A 20,433-nucleotide genomic window follows, 5' to 3' on the forward strand; every position below is an offset into this window, starting at 1 on the left:
TGGGATGTCGGGTCTCTTCTCTACATGTAGCCACTCAATTTGGAGGAGGCGTTGTTTCCTTTACCCATGATTGTTGTCCGCTGTGTTCGACGAGTATGCCATCTTTTGTTTTTTATGTAACAATGCTCTGCCTTACATGCACTTTGTAACTGGCTGTTTTCCCATTATCTGACTGCACTGGCAGTGTTTATGTCCTTCGTACATCTTGTACTTCTGTTTATGTGGACGTAAATAAATATTTCAAATGCGTGTGTGTGTGTCTGCGCGTGCGTGCGTGCATGTGTGCGTGCGTGCGTGCGCACTCGCGTGTGGAGGGGAGAACATAGGGAGAGAGAGGTAGACACTAGACAGAAATACGTAAAGGGAAAAATATCAAACATTATTAAAAGTGGAGACACATGTAATAGTGGAAAGGTAAACGGTTCAAATGCCAGAGTCATTTGGTCTGTTTCATGCATTGTTAAATTAAATTAAAGTTAAATTAGAGTTTATTTCAGTAACACGACCAGAGTTGTTACAATGTACAGTAGCACTAGTCCAATACCTACATTTTCACAATGTCCTACAAAAAATGAGAGCAAGATGACAGTAGGCCTACATCTGGGAGTTCACACACCCCAGAAGTTCCTCGCCAAACACCATGGCCAGTCTTTGCCTCTAAAATTGTCACACCATGAATTTTGCAGGTTGTAGCCTACAGATATAATATAATGTTGACATCAACCACCAAGGAGCTTCAGGTAATACAGATGAACCCTAACCCTTTATTGATCGTCTGAGGTGAAGGAGTCAGAGCAGCAACAGAGCAGCAGTAGTGAGAGTAAAACTGCAGAAACAATGATTGATTTAAACACACATATATGTATACAGTGTGCTTATTTATTTATTCAGCGAATATGCAACCTGCCCTGACCTGCACTACAGGTTGTGCCATAATGTTGTGAGAGGATGCATGCTTCAAAAGAACAGACCTACAACCTAACAATACATCACATCCCAACATATATTAAAAAAAATTACCTTATGTGATAACTTCCTAATATGGAGTCAGCCCCCCCCCTCCTGCATCCCTGCATATATGTCTGATATCATTTATCAACTAAGATGGCTCCTTTGAAAATGTGTTTCCGTTCAACTAACAGCTTCTCTGCGTATGAATATATGTGCATGTCGACCAAAATGTTTGCCACAAACTGCAACTAAAAGGTTTTTCCTCCTGTAGTATGAGTCCTCATGTGTCTTTTTAGATTATTTCTGTCACCAAAGCTTGTGCTACAAACTTTACAAGCAAATGGCTTTTCCCCCTGTATGAGTCCTCATGTGTGTTTTTAGATTATATGACTGAACAAATCCTTTGCTACAAACTTTACATGTAAAGGGTTTTTCCCCTGTATGAGTCCTCATGTGTCTTTTTAGATCATTTGACTGAACAAATCCTTTGCTACAAACTTTACATTTAAAGGGTTTTTCCCCTGTATGAGTCATCATGTGTCTTTTTAGATCATTTGAGCCAACAAAGCCTTTGCTACAAACATTACATGTAAAGGGTCTTTCCCCTGTATGAGTCATCATGTGTGATTTTAGGTGTCCCTTTCCAACATATCCTTGGCCACAAACTGTACAAAGAAATGGCTTTTCCCCTGTATGAGTCCTCATGTGTGTTTTTAGATTATGTGACTGAACAAATCCTTTGCTACAAACTTTACATGTAAAGGGTTTTTCCCCTGTATGAGTCCTCATGTGTCTTTTTAGATCATTTGACTGAACAAATCCTTTGCTACAAACTTTACATGTAAAGGGTTTTTCCCCTGTATGAGTCATCATGTGTCTTTTTAGATCATTTGAGTGAACAAAGCCTTTGCTACAAACATTACATGTAAAGGGTCTTTCCCCTGTATGAGTCATCACGTGTGATTTTAGGCGTCCCTTTCCAACATATCCTTGGCCACAAACTGTACAAAGAAATGGCTTTTCCCCTGTATGAGTCCTCATATGCTTCATCAGATTACCCTTTAGTGTAAACAGTTTGTCACAGACTGTACAACTAAATATTTTCTTCCCTGTGTGACTCTGCATGGAGCGAGTTTCTTTCGATGATTTGAGGTCCTTGGACATCTTGTTTCTCAAAGACAATCGCTGTCCTTCCACATGTTGTGTCTTGTGTGACTTCAATGTATTTAATAGTGACTGATCTACACTGGTCTCCCATTCATCACTGTCTTCAGTGATGTCAGATTCAGAACAGTGTGAAGAGAGGTGCTGATCATCACTAGTTGGTAGTGATGCTCCACAGTTCTCTACATCAGCTTGTGTTTTCATGTGTTCCGTTGAGGTGCTGGCTAGAGGCTCTGTGTCTCTCTTTTCGCCATCATCATTTTCACTTTTCACTGCTAGTAATGTCAGCATTGGCCTATTAACCTCTTCTGGTCTTTGAAGTTGCTCCTCTGTTTCTTCTTTAATGTATGGAGGCTCTGTTTTTTCCCGGATCAGACTGGGGCTCCTCTCCTTTTCAAGGGAAACCTCTCTACACATAGGGAGGTGCTGGACGTCTAGGGAAAAGATCAAATGAAAGCAACCATGACATATTTTAACTTAAAATGTTTTCATTAAGTGTTACCGTACCTCTGTTTCATAGGTATAAGGATAAGGATAAGGATAATTCCTTTTAACAGGTCGTTCATGAAAGTCCTTGCGGTCTTGTTTCCAATGAGAACCTGTGAGCAATTGGGGTTAAGAGTCTTGCTCAGGGACAAATTTCATATCATCGGCACATATGCTGAGATAGCCTGGAATCGAACCTGGGGCAACCAGGGCCAGCTGGTTCCCTAGGCGGGCTCACTAACCACTCAGCTATGGCCACCCATAGGTGTGGTGGAGTAATCTACACTGTAAACAAACCATATATCTTTCTTAAACACCTGCTGGTCATATATATGATTCAGACAGCTGGATTCTACCCCCACAATCTTGCTAGCCCCCCCCTCACAACCCTGTTAAGGGCATTTTTCTAACGTCAAGGTTTCCATACCAACAAATGGCAGCAAAGGAAATAACAGACTCTATGAAAGCTCTGTAGAACAAAATCATCAATGACTTATCCACCTGAAATTTGGCTTGCTTCCTTAAACAGAGAGGCACTGCTGACCTTTCTTACACACCATTTCAGTATTAAAATCACATTTCAGGCGATTGTCAATAATGGAGCCGAGATATTTATAAGTGGTTACCAAATTCACTGTCTGGCCATTTATGACACTACTCTGAGGAGCTGGTGGCGATCGTCTAAAATTAATGCACATGTCTTTAGTCTTTGTGACATTAAGTCACCAAGAAACAAAGTCATCTACAACTGGGCCATGACTTGCCTCACTATCACTCAGACGACTGACAATCAGTCTGTTGTCATGTTGACTCCTACAATCATTAGTATACACTAAAGGATATACAAGAGTGGGGAAAGTACACAACCTTGGGGTGATCCGGTGGATGATGTTAGTTCTCAAGACAATTTCCCATTCACCCGTACCCTTTGGGTTCTGTTTGTGAGGAAATCAAGAGCTCAACCAATAATACCTGAATCTAAGCCAAAGTTGTTAACTCATTTTCCAACTAGTAGGTGTGGCTGAATGGTGTTAAAGGCTGATGAGAAGTCAACAAAAAGCAGCCTAGCATGTTTCTTGCTAACTTCCAGGTGTGTAAATAGAAGGTTCAATAAGGTGATGGTAGCATCCGACACTCCTCTCTTAGCCCTGTATGCAAATTGCAGCTAAAAAAAATTAAAACAAAAATAGGGCCTAGCTGTTCTGCACAGACAGTAAGCAGACGGTCACCTATGTTGTCTGGGCCTGGACCTTTCTTAGGTTTACACCTTTTAAAACGCATGATCACACTATGTTCATCAAAGGAGAGATCATGAACCTTGGACTTCACCAACCCCTTCCTAAACTCAGAATGTTGCCCTTTGAAATCATGCACATCAAATCTGGGATAGAACTATTCAAATTCCTCTGGTAACTGCAGATCTGAATTATAGCCACTAAGCTGTATGTTAGTCCTACCCTCTTCTTTAAGTCCTACAATAGTTTTCATACTACTCCAGGCAGAGCCCACATTATTCATCCTGAGCAGATTTTCTATTTTGTCTTTATACCTAATTTTTCCAGCCCTAATTTCTCGTTTGATCTCTTTCTCTATATTGCGCATCTCTATAAGGTTCCCCTCTTTAAATGCCTTTTCCTTTTTGTGCAATAGCCCTTTAAGCGACTAAGATACCCATGGCTTGCTGTTGATACTTCTTAACAGTTTTACAGGGATCACAGTATTCTCACAATAGGATATCCAGCTACACATAACATCAGTAAGTTCATCAATGTCATTACATTAACGTCCATTGTATATCATGCACAGTATAAGTATAATCATGCACAGTATACAATACATTGCTGCTATGCTCAGGCACCTTAGTTTTTTTTTGTTTTTATTATCTCAGGTACTTTGTAAATATGTAGATAACTTGTCTGGCCTTCTGTTGCTCTCTTGTTTTGATCTCCTTCCCACTTGCCCCCCACCCTCTTCTTCTCCCCCCCCCCCTCTTCTTTCTATGGAAACTAACGTTGCGATGGGAACGATGTACAAAAAAGAATTTCACCCACTTTTTTACCTTGTAAACCTGTGATGTGACAATAAAACTGATTCTGATTCTGATTATACATGACTCTTTAAACATATCCCAATCAGTGCAGTCCAGACAACCCTGTAGAGACAGACAGGCATCGTCATTCCTCCAGTCCTTTACCCGGATAGTCTGTACCTTTTCCCTTTTCAGCACTGTGCGATATACAGGGATGAGATGCACACAGTTGTGGTCAGATCCGCAAGCCTACAATTGTCACAATCATGATATTTTTGTTGGAAGATTAATTGTCATACAAATAATTGCAATTAACGCTTTAGTTATGCTTTTGACATTGAACATTGGAACATACAGTATAAATTAAAATAACAATCTTCAAATTTTAAGATTTCATAAGCAAAAATTGCACAGGGCAGATATAACAAATAACTAGAAAATGACTGACAATGACCAGCACCAAAATATATATATATTTGTTACAAAATAGGACAAAGGACAAAATAGGCCATACTTATCATTTGATAGATTTGGGTTAAGAAAAAACGTTTTTGTTTTGTTAAAAGGTTCAACCAATATATTGATAGTAATCATTGCTATAGAGTTTTTAGCAGCTGCCAAGCTGCTCTACAGACAGTCTGAGACATCATCATCCGCGACACCTAAGTGTCATTGGCTGTCCTGGCTGTCCTTCACTACTTTAAGCCAATGGGGACACTTCTCAGTTTAAGCCAATGGACGGCCCGTCCTTCGCAGCACCCGCCTCCCCTCGCAGCACCTCCCCTCCCGAAGGCAATAGAGCGTCGCAGTTCCCGCCCACTTCCTGTTTTTTTTGGTGCCGGAAGAAAAAACTCAGTGCATTTTTCCATTGACATTTCCAAAAATATTTATATCTATTAATTTAAGCCTCGAATCAAGCCATCATGACATGACATGAATCATGACCATAAACGTTTGATTCTGTGAATTTTTTTTTTTTTGAAAACGGCAAAACAAAGGGTATTTATTAAATATAGTATATCATATAATTAAATATAAAATATTCATTCATATTCATGTCATCTCGTGATGGCTTGATTCGAGGCTTAAATTAATAGATATAAATATTTTTGGAAATGTCAATGGAAAAATGCATTGAGTTTTTTCTTCCGGCACCAAAAAAAACAGGAAGTGGGCGGGAACTGCGACGCTCTATTGACGCTCCTTACACTACTGAATCTTAGCCTCAGGCTACAGAGCTGCTAAATTGTGGCGTTTTTTTATTTTTTAATTATTTAATATAATAATTCTCTCTCTCTCTCTCTCTCTCTCTCTCTCTCTCTCTCTCTCTCTCTCTCTCTCTCTCTCTCTCTCTCTCTCTCTCTCTCTCTCTCTCTCTCTCTCTCTCTCTCTCTCTCTCTCTCTCTCTCTCTCTCTCTCTCTCTCTCTCTCTCTCTCTCTCTCTCTCTCTCTCTCTCTCTCTCTCTCTCTCTCTCTCTCTGCATACCATCCGCGATTATAGCCTATATGTTTGTTGTTGCTTTTCCTCTGAACGCAACGTTGCATTCAACTGTCTGTGATGATGCGTTAGCTACATGCTAACCGTAATAATGAGTGAGAGGCTGAGAGTCATAAAGTCAGTCATAAAAAGTCAGCCAGCGGAGAATCTACTAATCATCTGTGATTTACAACAGCCGTTCTACTGAGCGTTACGTTCTACATGCTCATCACAATAGACATCGCGTCTCCCTTCAGTGTTGATTTCACTCTTATAGTAGGGGGTACTAAGTGAAAAATCGTTACGCGGCGGATAAAAGCATGAAATTTGATACAGATGTCCCTTGGGTCATCCTAAAACATCCTAGAAGGGGTGCCCAAAAAAATCTTAAACAGGAAGTGAGTTATGGACAAAATCCAAAATGGCCACCTAAACTGTTGACCGTTGACTCAAAAGACACCAAAATAATCTCCAAAAAGCATACAATGTGGCACACATGTCCTTTGGGTCATCCTAAGACATCCTAGAAGGGGAGCCCAAAAAAATCTGAAACAGGAAGTGAGTTATTGACCAAATTGAAAATGGCCGCCTAGTGTTGTCGATTGACTCAAAAGACAACTAAAGAATCTCCAAAAAGTATAAAATGTGTCACACATGTCCCTTGGGTCATCCTAAGACATCCTAGAAGGGGTGCCCAAAAAAGTCTTCAACAGGAAGTGAGTTATTGACTAAATTGAAAATGGCCGCCTACAGTGTTGGCGATTGACTCAAAAAGCCTATAGAATCTCCCAAAAGTATACAATTTGGCACATATGTCCCTTGGGTCATCCTAACACATCCTAGAAGGGGTGCCAAAAATAATCTGAAACAGGAAGTGAGTTATTGACTAAATTGAAAATGGCCGCCTACAGTGTTGAAAGATGATGCAAGATACCTACAGAATCTCATAAAAGCATGAAATGTGGTACAAATGTCCCTTGGGTGATCTGAACGCATCCTACAAGGGGTGCCCAAAAAGGTTTTAAACAGGAAGTGACCGCCTAAAAGCAGTTGACACAAAAGAAAACATAAGGGGACGTCATAAAAGTGTATAATTTGGTACGTACATTGAGTGCTTCTTAATATATCCTAGAAGGGGTTATTTATTTGTTTGCTTGTTTATTAAACTTTTTAGGAAGGGACCATGTTGAAGAAATTCTAAATGGCTGTTTAAACAGTTGACCATGGCAGTCTGCATATTATGCAGACTCAATACGACAGGTTATGCAGTGCATAACTTGCCGTATTTTGTAGTCTACCTTCTGTTTTCATTTCTACATCACTTATTTATTTTACTTTCTGCATAATTTTTTTATTGTACTCTTTGAATCTTCTTTATTTATCTAACTCTCTGCATATTCTCATTTATTTTACTCTGCATCTTATCTTACTCTGCATATTCTTATTTTACTCTCTGCATCTTATTTATTTTGCACTCTACATCTTCTTGCTTGTTTTACACTCTATCTTCTCATGTATTTTCTTCTTGATCATTACTGTTTTTTTGTGATTAGTGTTTAGTAACTACATGTATTCATGTGTGCCATTTCGCAATTACCAGCACATTGGCATAATGCTCTGCAAGGTAACCCAGCATCCCGGCATCTACACTTTCTCGAACAGAAGGGCTCAGCTTTGCAGCCACACTTGAGTTCTCTACAAACTTAAGCAGCCCTCTGGCAAGAGTGTCCATAAAGGTGTCCACGAATCAGCGACTTTAATTTATTTGTCAGGAGATGGTAGAGATTGCATAGCTTTCAGGCTTCTGGACCAAATGCTAGATTGGCTAACTTTTTTTGGCACCCCTTAGGATGCATTCAGATCACCCAAGGGACATTTGTACCAAATTTCATGCTTTTATGAGATTATTTTTTATGAGTGTCTTTTGCATCATCTGTCAAGACTGTACACAGCCATTTTCAATTTAGTCAATAACTCACTTCCTGTTTCAGATAATTTCAGGCACCCCTTCTAGGATGTCTTAGGATGACCCAAGGGACATGTATGCCATTATGAGATTCTTTAGTTGTCTTTTGAGTCAATCGACAACACTGTAGGCGGTCATTTTCAATTTTGTCAATGACTCACTTCCTGTTTAAGATTTTTTTGGGCACCCCTTCTGGGATGTCTTGGGATGACCCAAGGGACATGTATGCCAAATTGTATGCTTTTATGAGATTCTTTAGTTGTATTTTGAGTCAATAGATAACACTGTAGGCGGCCATTTTCAATTTTGTCAATAACTCAGTTCCTGCTTAAGATTTCTTTGGGCACCCCTTCTAGGATGTCTTAGGATGACCAAAAAGACATGTGTGCCAAATTGTATGCTTTTATGAGATTCTTTAGTTGTCTTTTGAGTCAATCGACAACACTAGGCGGCCATTTTCAATTTAGTCAATAACTCACTTCCTGTTTCAGATTCCTTTGGGCACCCCTTCTAGGATGTCTTAGGATGACCCAAGGGACATATGTGCCAAATTTTATGCTTTTTGGAGATTCTTTTGGTGTCTTTTGAGTCAACGGTCAACAGTTTAGGTGGCCATTTTGAATTTTGTCCATAAGTCACTTCCTGTTTAAGATTTTTTTGGGCACCCCTTCTAGGATGTTTTAGGATGACCCAAGGGACATCTGTATCAAATTTCATGCTTTTATCCGCCGCGTAACGATTTGGCCATTTTTTGTGCTTAGTACCCCCTACTATTTAGGAGAAGTGCCCTTCTCAAGCTGTGATGACATGCAGTGGTGGAAAAAGTACTCAAATGTTTTACTTTAGTAAAAGTATCAATACTGCAATGTAGAAGTACTCTGTTACAAGTAAAAGTCCGGAATTAAAAATGTACTTGAGTAAAAGTACAAACGTGTTGGTATCCAAATGAAATTAAAGTACCAAAAGTAATTACAAAAATGTTTGAAAATAGCCGATCTACAAGCTCGCGACACGTTGTGAGCTTGTAGATCGGCTATTTTCAAATAGCCTTGGTATAAAATAGGGCTAAAGTGGTTCATGTATGTTTTATAATGTAATAATTTATATCTGCAAAGTAACTAGTAACTAAAGTTTTCAAATAATTGTAGTGGAGTAAAAGTACAATATTTGCCTCTGAGATGTAGTGGAGTAGAAGTAAAAGTACTGAAAACTGGAAATACTCCAGTAAAGTGAAAAATACCTCAAAATTACTTTACACCACTGATGACATGCCTGTCTAAGACAAGTCCCTAAGTATTAGAGTATTCCTAAAACTGTATATATCTGTAGGCTATTTTTATTTATTTATTATTGTCCATTTTATTTTCTTGCTTAATATTTTCTTTTCTTCATTATATCAATTATATGTAGAACAATCTGTGGTACAAGCTCCAACAACATTTAGCTGCTTGTATCTTTATAATTCAGTAACAAATAAAGCTTCTTGAATTCAGCACAATTCTAATGTTGTAATTCACTGCAGAAGGACTTGTTTTGTACCACAATAGGTAGGCTAGCCCTATACCAGTTACTTATTTTTAATTTAATGTTAAGACATTTATGCTTGAATGACAGTGATTAGGCCATAACATGTTACAGCACTTTATATATTTTTTTTTTGTCATATTGAGGTATGCCATTTTTTGACAGAGTACTTCTACATTGCAGTATTGATACTTTCACTTGAGTAAAACATTGGAACACTTTTCCACCACTGATTAGCCTTATGTTAACAGAGTACTTCTACATTGCAGTATTGACACTTTTACTTAAGTAAAACATTTGAGTACTTTTTACACCACTTTCTTAATGTATGTAGCCCAAATAGAATTCAAGCAAATTGTCAATACAAGTGTGTGTGTGTGTGTGTGTGTGTGTGTGTGTGGGGGGTGGGGGGGGGCACACACACACACACACACACACACACACACAATACAGCATGCAGCTGCTAATAATATGACTGTCAAGTCATATTTATTCTTGTTTCAGTAACAGGGGTCTCTCCAGCTCTTATATCAAATCAAAATTTATAAAGCACATTTAAAACAACAGAAGCTGACCAAAGTGCTGTACAAGGTTGAGTCAAATGAAGCAAAAACGCATCAATAAGCGCCCATTGGCGCACAGACAAATACAGTGCATTATTAGGACACAATAGCAGCAGATCAAGGACAACTAGACGCGTCGCAATTATGGGAAATTGCAAAGTGTGGTTGCGCCGACGCCGGTCGCGGCCGCCGGGACTTGAGGAATACGCTTGGAGGAATACCGTCGGAGGCCGCGCGACGTGCCATTCGAATTTGGTGATGATTGGATCCTGCGTTCACGATACATTGCGTTTTGATTTTAAGAAATAGGCCCCTCCCACTAAAGAAATAGGCCCCTCCCACAAATGTAGCGGGCCAATGACATCGTCCTGTAACTCCTGAGATCACCTGCTTTTCATTTTGAGAGGAGTGATCCCCCCAAAAATCATGTTTTTGCATCAAAAGGTTACATTTTGAGCATTTGTGGCGCCCCCTATGGATCAAAGTGGAAATGCTTTTGGAGATTTGTTGAGTAAACCACCCTTGACATGTGATTTAAATTTGGGATTGACTGGACGTTTTGTTAGTGATTTGTGGGCTTTTTTGTAAAACGGGCCCCTCCCGCTAACTTTGGAAGCCATTTACGGACGAACGGTATGGACTATCAAAATTCTGTTTCGTCCAGATTATCGCATGGGTTCAGAGATCATGTGTACCGATTTTTGTGAAATTTGGAGAAAATATGTGGGAAGAGGAGCTAAAAGTGTGTTTTGAAGAAAATTCAAAATGGCGGAAAATCTATCCTGACGCAAATGGGCGTGGCCTATATGGGGAGTTGCGTCATGACCCAAGGAATCTAGGGGGAAAAAGATTTTTATTGTAGGACCTACGGTTCAAAAGTTATAGGCCAAAAACCTAAAGTGGGCTGTTATAGCGCCACCATGAGGCCGACTGGTGTAATGTGTTTTTTAAATAATTTCGGACTAAATCATGAACCTCACCACCAAATCTGGTAACTATAGCTCTTACGGTTTCTACAACTACTCCAGCCCACAGAACCGTGTGGGAACAGAATTAGATAGATATCTGGCATAGCCTATCTTCACAACCCTCTCAAAGCCTCTGCTTTTGTCATAAATGAAGCTCTTTCACTGTCAATAGGCTGTAAGACTAGTGTACAGAAAGCACATGCACTCTTATCCTGTTGTTAAAGGCATCTCTCTCTCTCTCTCTCTCTCTCTCTCTCTCTCTCTCTCTCTCTCTCTCTCTCTCTCTCTCTCTCTCTCTCTCTCTCTCTCTCTCTCTCTCTCTCTCTCTCTCTCTCTCTCTCTCTCTCTCTCTCTCTCTCTCTCTCTCTCTCTCTCTCTCTCTCTCTCTCTCTCTCTCTCTCTCTCTCTCTCTCTCTCTCTCTCTCTCTCTCTACGGATGTCTGTCTGTCAGCCTCACTGCTGCACTGACTGCAGGCAAATCCTCAGTGTTAATTATTAATCCATTATTAACAGCTCCGTGCTGTCTTTAGCACACAGTTTCATTTCATTACAAGTTTGAATTTTCACCACCTGGTCAACTGGGCACTAGGGACAACTGGGCACCAAAAACCATCTGGGCACTAGGGACATCATGTTTTTGCATCAAACGGTGCCCCCTATGGATCAAAGTGGAAATGCTTTTGGGGATTCGTTGAGTAGCCTAAACCACCCTTGACATGTGATTCAAATTTGGGATTGACCAAACGTTTCGTTCGTTATTTTTGGCATTTTTTGTAAACGACTGGTGTAATTATTTTATTAATAATTTGGCAATAAACTATGAACCTCCCCTAGAAGTGTCGTAGCTGTAGCCCTTACGGTTTCTGAGAAAAAAATACTTTGAGTTTTTTCATTTCCCATTAAAGTGGATGGGGAAATTTAATGCACTAATAAATCAATATCAATTAAACTATGTAACCAATCTCTTAGCAAAGTACAAGCAGTCTATTCCTGGTGAAGCCGGTTATTTTGACATATGGCACGAAATCGGGAGATCACTTGCTTTTCTTTTTGAGAGAACTGATCGCCCCAACATGTTTTTGCATCAAACGGTTACGTTTTGTGCATTTGTGGCGCCCCCTATGGATCAAAGTGGAAATGCTTTTGGGGATTTGTTGAATAGACCACCCTTGACGTGTGATTAAAATGTGGAATTGACCGGACGTTTCGTTCGTGATTTCTGGCATCTTTGGTAAAACGGGCCCCTCCCACTAAGTTTTGAAGCCATTTACGGACGAACGGTAAGGACTATCAAAATGCCGTTTGGATATCTTTATTGCATGGGCCCAGAGATCATGTGTACCGATTTTTGTCAAATTTGGAGAAAATATGTGGAAGGAGGAGCTAAAAGTGTGTTTTGAAGAAAATTCAAAATGGCGGAAAATCTATCCAGACGCAAATGGGCGTGGCCTATATGGGAAGATGCGTCGTGACCCAAGGGATCCAGGGAAAAATATATTTTGATTTTACGAAGAGAGTTTCAAGAGTTATAGGCCAAAACGTGAAGGGAGCTGTTATAGCGCCACCATGAGGCCGACTGGTGTATAATTTTGTTTAATAATTTCGCACTAAATCTTGAACCTCCCCTGCAAGTCTTGTAACTCTAGCCCTTACGGTTTCTGAGAAAAAAATACTTGAATGGGCATTTTTTAATTTTCCCATTAAAGTGGATGGGGGACTGTAATGCACTAATAAATCAATATCAATTAAACTATGAAACCAATCTCTTAGCAAAGTACAAGCGCACGATTCCCGGTGAAGCCGGTCATTTTGACATATGGCACGAAATTGGGCAAAAAAAACTGTGGGAGGAGTAGCAGCCCGAAATATAGTTTATCTAGAAACATCAACATATGGTTTTTGCATCAAAAGGTTACATTTTGCGCATTTGTGGCGCCCCCTATGGGTCAAAGTGAAAATGCTTTTGGGGATTTGTTGAGTAAACCACACTTGACATGTGATTCAAATTTGGGATTGACTGGACGTTTTGTTCGTGATTTGTGGGCTTTTTTGTAAAACGGGCCCCTCCCGCTAACTTTGGAAGCCATTTACGGACGAACGGTATGGACTATCAAAATTCTGTTTCACTCCAGATTATCGCATGGGTCCAGAGATCATGTGTACCGATTTTTGTGAGATTTGGACGAAATCTGTAGGAAAAGGTGCAAAAAGTGTGTTTTGAAGAAAATTCAAAATGGCGGAAAATCTATCCAGACGCAAATGGGCGTGGCCTATATGGGGAGTTGCGTCATGACCCAAGGAATCTAGGGGGAAAAAGATTTTTATTCTAGGACCTACGGTTCAAAAGTTATAGGCCAAAAACGTAAAGTGGGCTGTTATAGCGCCACCATGAGGCCGAATGGTGTGATTATTTATTTAAATAATTTCGGACTAAATTATAAACCTCCCCTCCAAATCTGGTAACTCTAGCTCTTACGGTTTCTGAGAAAAAAATACTTGAATTTGAGTTTTTGCACTTTTCCATTAAAGTGGATGGGGACATTTAATGCACTAATAAATCAATATCAATAAAACTATGCAACCAATCTCTTAGCAAAATACAAGCACACGATTCCCGGTGAGGCCGGTCATTTTGACATATGGCACTAAATTGGGAAAAATAAACTGTGGGAGGAGATGCGAATAGAAATATTGTTTATCTAGAGAGAAAGTTTCTGTAAAACAATAGTCTGGTTGCCCATTCGGGCAACCACACTAATTAAAAGCCAAAGAGAATAAGTGGGTTTTTAGGAGGGATCTAAAACCCCCAATGGACTGGGCAGAACGGATGGGGAGGTCGTTCCAAAGCGTGGGGGTATAAATAAAATACATTTTCAGGATAAAATGTGTGTCTTGCCTTGAAAATGCATTTTCTGTTTACTAAAGAGCTGGAGATACAAGGAGACCCATGTTACTGAACAAACATGCTATAGCAATGAGTGCTATCAGAATACAGAGCTATTTAACACTTATTCTTATTTAAAAAAATCACTAAAATATCAAGCCTACCTTTAATAATTTTATACTTTCAAAAATGTTTAGAAATACTGGAAATCTACAAGCTCTTGTGGGCTTGTAGATCAGCTGTTTCAGGTATTTTTGTAAATGTTTGAAAATGTATTAAAATGTTTCGACACGGAAACGATGATGGCTTTTTTATGGTGATTATTCAAAAATAATTGTGATTATCTAACAATAATTGTAATCAGGGTGTAATAATTGTCTGAGGTGACTTGAAAGTGTGTGCACAACTCAAGTGTCAACAAGTAGCTTCTTTACCTGGTGCACGGTTCAGAAGAGTTCATAAAAACAGAAGAATCACCCAAATTTAGAACATGGGAAAGTTCTCCTTTAGATACCAGTTATTTAAACAGGCACGGACATATTGTATACATACAATAAACACCTTGAAATGTAACTTGACTTTGTTTCTGAACCTACACCCATCTGACCTAGCAGCCTCTATGGGCTGATTGTTTTAGTCTTGTTAGATAAGTACTTATATAGTTATTATTTGTTTTTGTTTTACCTGAGAGAGTGTTGCACCAGGTCTTATTGTGTAGTAATGTCAACGCGTCAGCCTCCTCATCCTGTTCCGCTTTAATCTGTGGAGGTTGTGGTTCCTCCTGGACCAGACTGGGGCTCCTCTCCTCATGTTGTGGAGGTTGTGGTTCAGAGGAAACCTCTTTACACACAGACAGAAGGAGGACAGATGAGGTAGCATCAGCACTAGCCCTAGAGGGGCTGTGATATTACATACAGTACATTTCATGGATTCCATTCCATATACACAGCCATAGATCTCTCCCTTCTGTGTCGTTGAGTCATCGCGGCAGCATTAACAGGAGAGCTTGTTGGAGAGCTCTGTTTGTACTCACCCAATAATGAATTGCTACAAATTGAGATATTTACTTTAAGGTTCTGGTATAAAATGTGTATTTAGTAGAATATCTCCACTTTCCCACGGACCACATCTCCAACAGTGAGCACATGTGTATGGTATATGGGGCACACACCAGAGAAGTGGTTCTCACATATTTTCATGTCAAGGACCCCAAAATTGATTTATATTGGTCCGCAGGCGCCCATCTGAAAATATTATGAGCCATGGACCCCTACGAGATGAATATGAAATTCTAAATGATTCCAAAAGATTTTCAAAAATGCAGATTTACAAAGCTCATGACGGGGACTGAAAAACTAAAGTATAAAACAGGGTTAATGTGGTTGAACTGATTGTGATGCTATATTAACTCATTTTATTGGGGACCCCCTGGAACCTCTTCAAGGACCCCAGGGGGTCCCCGGACCCCAGTTTGAGAACTGGGGTCTATTACAGTCTATAAGTGATCTATAGACTCTGTATAATATATTATGGAATACATGAAATGTATCACAACCATTCTATGGCTACATCAGCACCACAGTGTTGAACGTAATGTAAACATGTGTTTTTGAAGTGTGAACCAACCTGCTCTGTGTAGTTTGATGTTTGGCTGTAAAATCACATCCAGCAGTTTGTTTTGTTTCTCCAGCAGAGTTTCTAGTGTCTCTATCTCTCTCTGGAAGAGGTTGCACATGAACTCTGCAGCCGCACTGAGGCGCTCCAACACAAACACTCTGACATTAAGCTTCACACCACAAACATCAACACCACGCTGTTTTTCCAAAACACACAATATCTCCTCTCCCACCGACGTCAGGTGTTCGTCTATCGACAGCCGTACAGACTCCATTTGACACATTTTACCTCCTTTAAGAGACATTTTTCACCAGGTTCCTACATTCATGATCCAAATTCCACCATTACGTTGCAAATAAATAACAGCTTAAACCATAGACATGGCTTAAACAACAACACGCATTTACTTCCGGGTCAACTTGTTACAAGTATGAGCAGCAAACGATAAAGTAGTGTGAAGTGTTGCCGATCGCCGCCTGTTGGAGGAGGCATGTAACTGAATAAAAAACGGACAGACAGTTCGGCTGACTGACTGACTGACTGACTGACTGACTGGTTACACTATCTTTTTGAGACACACATGGGACTTGTCCGAATCCGCCATTCCTTCAATGTGGGTTTATTTCGTCATTATAGCACAACGCAACATATGGTGAAGTATTGTAGTGCAGGTAATTGCAACAACCATTGATCTCGTAAACATTTGTTATGCCCCCTGCACCCCAAAAAGTAGCAAAAATTGCCAATCTACAAGCTTGTGAGATAGTATAAAGTATTAACCATTGGAACACAAATTTCCATTTTCTGAAAAGTGTAGGACATAAAAGATTTCCACCGACAGTGATGAGATATTAATAATACCTTTCATTATGTATTTTTTTTTTACATAACTGTCTTATATTTTCAGTCAAGCTTCAGTGCATCTGTAGTTGGACTTTGTGTGGAATGTTAATAGCGGTATCTATTTCTATTGAACTGTTGTTATGGATACCAGAGTGAAATAAGAGTCGTGTAGTTTCACCTTGAGGCCACAAGAGGGAAGCTGAAGTCTGACTCAACCTCCATGATCCAACACTGCAGAATGTGAAGAAATAAGCACAGATAATGTTGATGTAACCTGTTCAGTTTGACAGTTTGCAAACAATATTTAAATTAAAATGTACAATTACGATATTGTAAACAATAACTATCAAATCTACGAGTTTACATATTTTATCAGCTTTAGTTGCTAGTTACTTTGCAGATTTATATTACTAGTCCTGTATTTTACTGATTAGAGCAATGGTCACCGAGTTATGACTATTTGAAATGTTTGAAATTTCTGTAACACAATCTGTTGTAGTGCCCCATATGTTAGCAATTTAGTTTTTTTTAACTGGGCACCCACCCTGACAAGCTCTTGTAATTGTAGGAGTTGAGGCATTACATTTAGTTTGACTCGGTTCCACAGATAAATGTTGTGAAAATAGCCGGTCTACAAGCTCACAACGCCTCGCAGTGCGAGGATTTGTGAGCTTGTAGATCGTCTATGTGTCTCTTTCTTAGGTAATAGTTGACAATTTGGCTAATTTGGTATTAAAAAGGTCTTAAAAGTCATTCAATTGTCACTTTAGAAATGTGCAGAGACCATGTATACACGTATACTGCATGTTGGTTTGCTTACTGTTGAGTGAGAAAACAATGTTGCACATTAGGCTAATCATCTGGGGACCCCCCTGGTGGTCCCGACCCCTGTTTGGGAACTACTGACCTAGGGGCCCATGTGTTCTTCTGGTGGCAGGACATTCCAGTTGTTTTTACACACTTTACTCAGGGATCGCCATTACTGAGGAACCAACCAGTTTTTATTCTGTATTGCTCTGCTTCTATATTTGCATTAACTTTAAAGGAATAGTATGTAACTTTTCCCTGTATGTTACATAATAAAACAATAAATACATGTTTTACCAATCACTTCCCTCTATACCAGCAGTTATCAGCCACTGGAGTAGTGTGGTGGTGTTTACCTGCAGGGAAATTGCCATATCACTGTATTTTGGTGTTTTCACTGTTTGTGGGCAGTGTGTTTCTGCAGATTAACACCACCACACGACTCCAGTGGCTGATAATAACTGCTGGTATAGAGGAAAATGATGGCTTAAAACGTATATATTGTTTTGTTATGTAAACATAGCAAAAAAACACTTTCGATCTGGTGTCGCTATTATTATAATTTTTATACATTTTCAGAAGATATATAGCCTATATATATATATATAGCGAAAATAGCATAATATGTGAGGTTGCAGATCTGCTATTTTTACTATTCATTAGACAAAGTAGTTAATCGGGTCGCGCTTAACGAGGAGTAATCTCGGTGCAATTATGAAGTTTTGTCTGAACTCTCACTGTTGCCAATTCAACACATCAAAATATTATATAATAATGGTCTTAATAGTTACGTTTACCAAAGCACACTTTGGCCTTATGTTATTTTAGCCCAAAGCTCATAGCTTTTTTCATCATTATGAATTAAATATTGCCAAAACAAGGCACACTGTACAAAGTATGGTGCTGACATGGGTGATAATTATTTCCCAAATCACCTCCCAAAACACGCCTTATTTTAAAGTGTCAATGACAACTAGAAGATAATTGTTAGTTGAACCTTATGAAATGGTGTCTCTCAGACCTGTCAGTCTTCAACAAGTGCAGTACATTCAATCATGTTCTGTAATGATCTACTCTTTTGTTGTTGAAAATGTCAAATTCATACATTTTGAAATACTATCTGTGATCATTATCTACAAACCACATATTGTTCTGGGGAAACATGTTTTATCAAATTGTCTGTGGTTTTCAGGTTAACTTAGATGTAATGCTGTAAAGCATTTATTGATTACATCGATTTTATACGTACATCTAAGATTTAACGAATCACAAATCCATGACACCTGCAGCATTTACATTAACTTGGTTATCCTAACATTGGCTTATGGGAGGGAGGGCAGCCCGGCTGGCGGACCACGGCCACGGCAGTATGACTCAGACATAACCATAAACAAACCCGGTACGCCCATGTCTAGGCAGTGACTAAGACATAGCCATAAACAAACCTGATACGCCCATATATAGCCATATCACTATGACTCAGACATAACCATAAACAAACATACATAGGCATATATATGGGCATATACTGATGACATCAGAGATCTCCATATATGGGCAATAAAGCAACAAGCTAGGACTGACAAATACAGAGAGAGAGAAATACATACAGCATATGGGCACAAAAGGGGCAAAGACAGCCGGGTACTCTGTCAAAGCCCCGACACTATGACTCAGACATGTCAGTCGGATCTGCGGTGCGTCTCTAGATGTTGAGGGCTGCATAGCGGCCCGAACCTCTAGTTAATAAAAATCACTTTTAAGATGTGAACCACTAATGCTGTTTCCTTTACAAAGAGAAAACAAACTTCCTTTCACAAAGTGAAAACAAACTTCCTTTTTACATTAAACAATTCAATAAAATGAATGCTGAAACGTGCAGTCTTGGGAAGCATTTGTCTCGTCTTCACTGGTCTGCATGTCAAGTACATTTTATTTAAACTGTATAGCACATTTCATACATGGTTAAATCAACGCTTCAATGTTTCACAAAAAAGATACACAGCTCCACAGCAGATACAGAAATGCCCCCCCCCCCCCCCCCCCCACACACACACACACACACACACACACACACACACACACACACACACACACACACACACACACACACACACACACACACACACACACACACAACCATAGGTCTAAGATAGCTCTGGTCCAATTAGAAGGAGTTCCTTCTCATGCTATGGACCATAGCTAGGTCTAAGAGAATATGTATATCTTGTAGGCTACAAGATGACAGATGTTGCAGATCTAAATGTCAGTCAAAGAAACGGCTGTTACCTGAAAGCTGCATGGGCAAGAACCATTAACTTTATGTGTTGCAGCCTAATGTCCACACAGAGACTCAAGAAAAGTAATATTTCCCAGTCCAAATATCATGTAAGCTGTTAGGCATTATTTATTGGGTTACAAAACACGAGTAAGGTTTTTGATGCGAAAAGCCATTTAGCTTAGCTAGTATACCAGCTACTGTATGTTCATGTTCTTTCATATTCGGTTCCACTCCCAGCCAGTGGTGCAAAGTAACTAAGTAAGTACATTGTCACGGCCCCTTGGCCTGGCTTGCAGGGCCTGTGTGGTGTATGGTGTACTCCTCTGTGTATCTCTCCCACAGATCTCCTGTAGGCGTGGCCAACCTGGGGTTCCTAATTAGGTGCATTGGGAGCACCTGGCCAGTGCTCCCTGCAGCCCTATAAAAGAGTGACTGCCAGCCATTGGAGTTGTCCCCTACCAGATGACAGCACCCTTCTGTTTATTTGTCCATGATTGAGTTCACACACTTTACAACACCCCACATTACATTGAACACACATCCATACATTGCTGACACTACTGATTACTGAACTACACACCTCATTCCTTTGTAAAGCTTTATTTTAGTTCCTTTTGGTTAATAAATTCCTGTTACTTTAAACACTGCCATCGTGTCCTCCTCTATTTGTCATGGCCCACGGGCCGGGTTGTGACAAATTGGGGGCTCGTGCCGCTTTTAAGTAAAAATACTCGGGTTGGCTGTGACTCTGAACAGGTAAAGTAAATTTCCTGTATTATTTGAAGCCTATTTTGGCAAATTAAGTCACAGCATTACTGAGGAGGTGCATGGTAGTGTTTGAGTAAGTTGAGTAAAAATTTGTTTTTAATAATT

At 39.7% G+C, this 20,433-nt stretch overlaps 1 protein-coding gene across 1 annotated transcript in view; it reads right to left on the minus strand.

Annotated features, from left to right (window-relative positions):
• The window catches only part of LOC308095462 (uncharacterized protein), a gene marked incomplete at both ends in the record, with an annotated part of 42,626 nt that extends 26,714 nt beyond the window's left edge, over nt 1–15,912 (minus strand). Inside the window, 3 exons of the mRNA XM_080442520.1 lie at nt 2,419–2,549; nt 14,697–14,852; nt 15,639–15,912. Coding sequence (XP_080298646.1) covers nt 2,419–2,549; nt 14,697–14,852; nt 15,639–15,912 — 561 coding nt within the window. The remainder of the gene's footprint in view (nt 1–2,418; nt 2,550–14,696; nt 14,853–15,638) is intronic.
• Nucleotides 15,913–20,433: the final 4,521 nt, after the last annotated feature.

Source organism: Gymnoscopelus braueri (assembly GCF_963280865.1).
Source record: "Gymnoscopelus braueri genome assembly, chromosome: 11".
NCBI classification, from domain to species: Eukaryota; Metazoa; Chordata; class Actinopteri; order Myctophiformes; family Myctophidae; genus Gymnoscopelus; species Gymnoscopelus braueri.